This window comes from Aythya ferina (assembly GCF_964211825.1).
Source record: "Aythya ferina genome assembly, chromosome: 4".
NCBI lineage: Eukaryota > Metazoa > Chordata > Aves > Anseriformes > Anatidae > Aythya > Aythya ferina.
Window position 1 is genome coordinate 30202642 of NC_140300.1, and position 5881 is coordinate 30208522.

The 5881-nt window shown below is 41.3% G+C and overlaps 1 protein-coding gene across 1 annotated transcript; it reads left to right on the plus strand.

The window, feature by feature from the left end:
- Positions 1–208: 208 nt before the first annotated feature.
- LOC311436482 (alveolar macrophage chemotactic factor-like) lies at positions 209–3725 on the plus strand (the record flags this gene model as incomplete). Its single annotated transcript, XM_084518678.1, has 4 exons — positions 209–266; positions 2099–2225; positions 2378–2461; positions 3131–3725. The coding sequence occupies 4 exons, from the start codon at positions 209–211 to the stop codon at positions 3153–3155; spliced, it is 294 nt and encodes a 97-aa protein (XP_084374804.1). The 3' UTR covers positions 3156–3725.
- Between the last annotated feature and the right edge of the window lie 2156 nt (positions 3726–5881).

The following is a 5881-nucleotide window of genomic DNA, read 5'->3' on the forward strand; positions in this document are numbered from 1 at the left end:
CTCACTTACAGGTATGTTAGCAGAAGATGTTTCATCTCAGATTTTCCCACTACTTCTGGTTGTGGCAAAAGGCAGGAGCAAGAGCAATTGCATCTGTATGTACTTGTGCCTGCAAAACAAATCCTGCAGCAGTGTCAGCAGTCCCATGTGGGTCTGGAGACAGAAGAGTTTGTTTTCAGTTCACCATAAGAAGGCACAGAGAGCAGTCATGGATACCAAGATTGCAATCTCCCTCCTGATTCTTGCTTTTATGGGCAACTTTCCTGGTAAGAAAATTGAATTTATCTTCCTTTATATTTCAATTCTTCTGCAATATGGTTGAACTATACAATATTTTCAAGGTATGTAGGACTTCCAAACTCACACTGTCTTCAAGGTAGCAGGTCAAGATAAAGATGTCCACAAACTGTCAGAGTGAGCCTATTTCTCATGTCCTATTATTCTTCTACTAGTGCAGATTCACTAACATTGAAAACTTGTCCCTTAAATATTCTGAGAAAAATGAAATTAGAACCAAGGCTTGAGAAATTATAGCCTGCGATAACTGCGGCATGTTTCATTACTATGACTTTTCACGTTGTTTTTATAATAACAACCCCTGAGTTTAAAGTCCAGAATATTCAACTTAATTTGAGTTAATTTATTTCTATTCACCACCAATCTGTAGAAGCTCTTCCCGGAGAAGCATGAGGGTAAACAAAAGCAAAGTCTGCTGGGATAGTCCAGAGAGTATTTTGTGGGCAGAAAGTTTGCCAAGTTTAGGGGTCTGGAATGCTCCCAAGCCTCAGCACCACGGAGGTCCATGCATCCTGGCTTCACGCTGGGATGGCACACATGTGCAGTCCCTCCTGGGCCAGAACAGAGCTGGATAAGCTGTTACCAATCTTCAGGCTGGACAACTGGTTAACAGGACACTGGTATCATCATACACATCCAGCTCTGGCACCACCTTTGGAAATTTACTTTCTTCTGTTGAGCCTGAAGAAGAAAAGGTGCTGCTGCTATGCAGTGATGCTCTGTGCTGCCTGGTGTTTGACTTTCAAGTGCTTTTGTTTCTGCTTTCTGTCAGGTAGGGAGGGAGGTGCTGGTCAGCCAAAAGAACCACTGGAGGATTCAGCTGGCCGGAAGATAAGTGAAGAAGGGAAATAGGTGGATGATCTTATCAAGGTACAAGAAGTAGCACAGGGTGAGGTAAAGGGCAGAGCTGGATGGTATTAAGGATGTAAATACTGTCCAAAGACAACTGGTGAACTGAATGGGATTTCAGCTTCTGTGGCCCTGCTCATCTCAGTAAGAGTCTCTGTCCTCCCCCCACCATCTGTTTATCTGAAGCTTATCTTTGCTGCTTGTTGATGCTGCCCTGAAAAGTACTGAACTTCCCTTTCAACTAGATTCCACAGTTCAAGTGTCAGGAATTGCAGGCTGCTGCTCTAGCTTGCCTTAGCAGGAAAAATGAAGAAATGTGAGAGCTGTGATTGTACACTTTAACCCTGTGCTGTCTGACCTGAAAACAGGAACCTATCCCAGTGTCCGCAGAGGGTGGAGCTGGGAGAGCTCTGGGCTTTATGGCTTGTGATCCTGGGAAACTCCATCACCTTTCTGTGCCCAATCTTTAAAGCTGGGCTAACATTTTTCTTGCTTTGCTAGGAAAATGTGGGACTGGAAGGACTGTCAGGCAACAGCAGATCCGTGGACTTGGGAGCTGTAGGGAATGTGGCACAATTCAATTAAACTTCATCCCAAAGCCAGATAGATTTCTTGCTCCTAGTACTTACACCGCATGGCTTCCTCTGCAGCCTGATTCTGAGGTCAAGCTTCTAAGCTAAATGTATTTGTGGCTCTCTCACACCAGGTGCCAACGCAGAAATTTAGCCCAAACAGGTTTCACCTCCAGGCTGTATTCATGGAGAGCAGCCTTCGGCCTCTTTGGCTAGCTTCTTCTTCCTCTCCTAAGACAGAGCCCCCAAACTTTCAATAGCCTTTCACTGTCCTTGATATTGTGAGACGCCAAGAGAATTGTAGCAGCAACAGGAGCTTATTCATTGTTACCTGTGCAAAGTCTGCAGACATTATGAGCTTTCCTTTCGTTTCCTCACAGAGATGATGCTGGCGGCAGAGCTGCGGTGTCACTGCATCCGGAACATCAGACGATTAATGCTGCCGAAGCACCTGGCCAACGTGGAAATCATTCCCAAGGGCCCCCACTGCAAGGCTGTAGAAATCATGTAAGTAAAGTCAGCAGGCGATGGAAGGCACAGCTTGTAAATGCTGAAGAGTTGGCAGCCCTTAAGCTTGAAACCTTCAGCCTTCTCTGTGTCCTCCGCTTGCCTCCTCTGGTGCTAACATTAATTAAAGTGAAATGTTCATTCCATTGCAGAGCAACACTGAAGAACAGCCAGCAAATCTGTTTAGATCCCCAGGCAAAATGGGTGAAGATGATAATTAACAGGATTCTGCACAGGTAGCTGTCAGGATTTCCTAGTAACTGGAATTATTCCACCAAAGGGCGTTTTCTCCGGTAGAAACATCAATGTGAGGGCAATGTTTGGCACTCTGTCTCCGAGAGCCTTTTGAGAAATGCAAGGCTGGGAATAAGGAAGGACTAGAATTAGTCAATCTTTGGACAAGGCAGGAACAAGGCTTACTGGATATATCTCTGTAATTTAAAGCAAACAACCACACTAAACGTTATCCATCCTGTATTTCCAATGAGTATGTTGGTCTTGGATTCCTCGGGCTTGTGTTCAGCTCCACAATGCCACAGGCAATGTTTGGGCTTTCTGGAGGGAGAGCCTTGGAAGTAATACAAGAGCACTGCTCGGCACTGCCTTGCTGGTCAGGCTGACCACTAGGACAGGCTTCCCTCGTGGCTGTGGATGGATGCATCTCCTCGGAGATAAATTGCATGCAACAGCTATCCAGGGAACCTTAGTGTAGAATAGTTGCAAGTGACTTCCCACTAGTGCAACTTAAACCTACAATCAACTAAAAAGAAACAAAAACTAAAATAATTCTTTTTTTTTTTTTTTTTTCCCCCTAGGAGTGAGTGTTTTTTACTGTTTCTGATGTCTGTAAATTAATATCACTGTGTTGTGCCTTCTGATAATTCATTACAATGTCTGCATTGCAGCTCAGCCAAGAAACATCATCAGTAAAGAAAAGAGAGTCATCTCTGCAAACAAGCAAAAGCTGCATGGAAATGCCAGTAGCCTCTCAGTGTCTCCAGGGCTAGGTATTCATCATCTTACTCTCATTTTTTTCTGTCTTTACTTCTATCCATGTACAAACTGTTGATTTTCAAAAGGAGACTGCTGGGCTCAGTAGGCTGCCACAACACAAGCAACTTCTCATATTTTATCACAAAATTTTACACTGTGCTTAACCGCAGAGCATTTAAAGCAATATCCTAGCCAAGCCCTAGCCTAGCATCGCATCACTCAGCTGGAAACACTTGCACAGGTTTAGCTACACCAAGGAGGTAGCCGTCACCAAACTGGTGGTAATACCAAGTCATCTGTAAGCTTAAGTCATCTGTAAGCTTCGTTCAGAAGAACTACAAAGTAGGGTTTTGTCTAGTTTAAGAAAGCTGCAGTTTTCAAACTAATAAGGAATTAACCAAAGGAGATTCTAAGTGAATGTATTAAAAAGAAAGAGAGAGACAGAGGAAAAAAGGAATTTCTTGATATCAGTAAGTAGCTTGCTTAGAGGCAATATGATCAATTGAAGTGAAATAAATGCTGTAAGATTTTAGTGTTTAAAACCTTTTTTTTTTTTTTTTTTGTCTCATGGTCATTAAATACATCTCTAACCTTAAAACCATAATCATAGTTATTTTGGTTTTTGTCACCAAGCATGACTGCAATAATACTATCAATTTCAAAAGGGTTCTTCTCTATAAAAGGTTTTTAGGTTTTCAGAAGCCTTCAACTGTAAAGAAAATGTGTATGAAATATCTTAATGTTTCAGATGTGCTCAGAGTTTTGCCACCTGCAAGCCATTGTGAGGCTTTATTCATAATGCACCAGGGGCTGAAATGTAAAACAAAATTTATAATAAATACAAGACTGTATATAATTTTCTGAATTGCTGTGCTGTTCTTACAGGGAAAAAATAGATTTTACATTTATTTTCAGTACAGAAAGACTTGGTGAAAGGCATTTAAATAACATATTTGAATACTATTTTGTTTTCAAAGTGAGAAGTCCCCTTTCCCCATCTGAACACAGATGTATTTTTGGTTCTTATGCATGTAAGAGATCATGATATTGTCACTGAATACTAACATTGTTGGTCTCCAAACACAGCTGAGAGCTCACTTCTCAGCTGTTTAGCATGAGGGGCTATTTAAGATCTATCTGACTACTCAATAAATGAAAGAACAAAACAAAAGAACAGGTTTGCCACTAACACTTACACGTAAATGTAATTGAAAAGATAGCTCAGCAAGAATTTCTTTCCAAATATACTGAAAAATATGCTGATCTAGTCAATTAGTTAGAAGCAAAATGTTTGATACTTTTATCAGTATTTGGATTAAAAGAATGTTTATTTCAGCTGTACTGGACATGAGGTAGCTTTCTGATCAGTTTACTTTGCCAAAAGCACATGTTGGTACATGAAGTGTATATTCACATTGCAGTAGGAGTTGTTAGTGAAAAATGTCTGATAAACACAGTTTTGTGTGATTCTATGCACCCAAAAGTGCTATCTTGGATTCCAGTTTTTATCTCTGCAGACAGTCAGTGGCTGCAGTGACACAGAAGATTAATACAGCATTACCATGACACAGAAACAGCAAGTGAATCTTCTTCCAAGCCCATAAGAAACAAAAACACATCTGGTACCAGATGTACCAGAGGTACCAGATGTTGCTTCACCTCTCTGGGACATCATCTTAAAAAGATTTAATTAAGGTTTCTACCATTGGAAGGATTCTTGCAGATACTTTAAAAGTTCTTCTAACTTCTAATGTACTTTCACCCAGCACTGATGCAAAATCTCTTGATGTTTTTCCATTTCTATCCCGCTGCATTAATAGGTCTTTTCCATTAAGGTACCTGTAAAAAGTCCCCATAGCTCCTCTCGACAATGTAAACCCATTTCATCTCTTTGCAGAACATGAAGTCTTCTAGGCACTCTCTGAGTTCTTCCCTGTGTCTTCTTTGATTTAAGCTAATCTTTCTTGCACATAAATAATAATCTTCTGGATAAAATCTTCATCTTGGCATGAAATGATGATGCTGATTTTAAAAACACAGTTTGTTGTGGTTGTTTGACTGGCATTTTATTTGTTGTAGATGGTCATCCACACATAACAGACCTTTGCAAACAGTCTGCCTTACAAAGATTATTGATGTGAATGAAAACAAGACTTATTTTTATGATGCAAGACAGGATGTAGGCACAGAGCTGCAATATTTCTTTGAGATGTGGCTTAACTCTCAGGGAAAGAACTTCTGGTCTCTGTGATGGTAAATGAAATGTGTCAAGAAGCAGAAAAACAATCCTGTGGCAAATCTTTTGGTCTTTCATCATCTGTGACAAAAGAATGTTGCACTCCAGCCTAAATGTGACACAGCTACAGGCATATTTTTAGCATTCAATGGGATACGGGAATTAGAATCCTAGAATATCCTGAGCTAAGAGGTACCCACAAGGATCATGTTGCTGTTCCCAGGGAGCAGAGCTCAGCGTCGGCCCCTCCACTCCCCTCGGGAGGAAGCTGCAGGCTGCCATGAGGTTGCACCTCAGTCTCCTCTTCTCTAAGCTGAAAGTGGGGGACAAACCTCTTAGTGAAATGAGGAGAGCAGGAGGGAGCTCTCCTCACTTCAGTTCTTACGTTCCAGAAACAGAGGGTGTGCTTCAGATACCCTCTATTTAT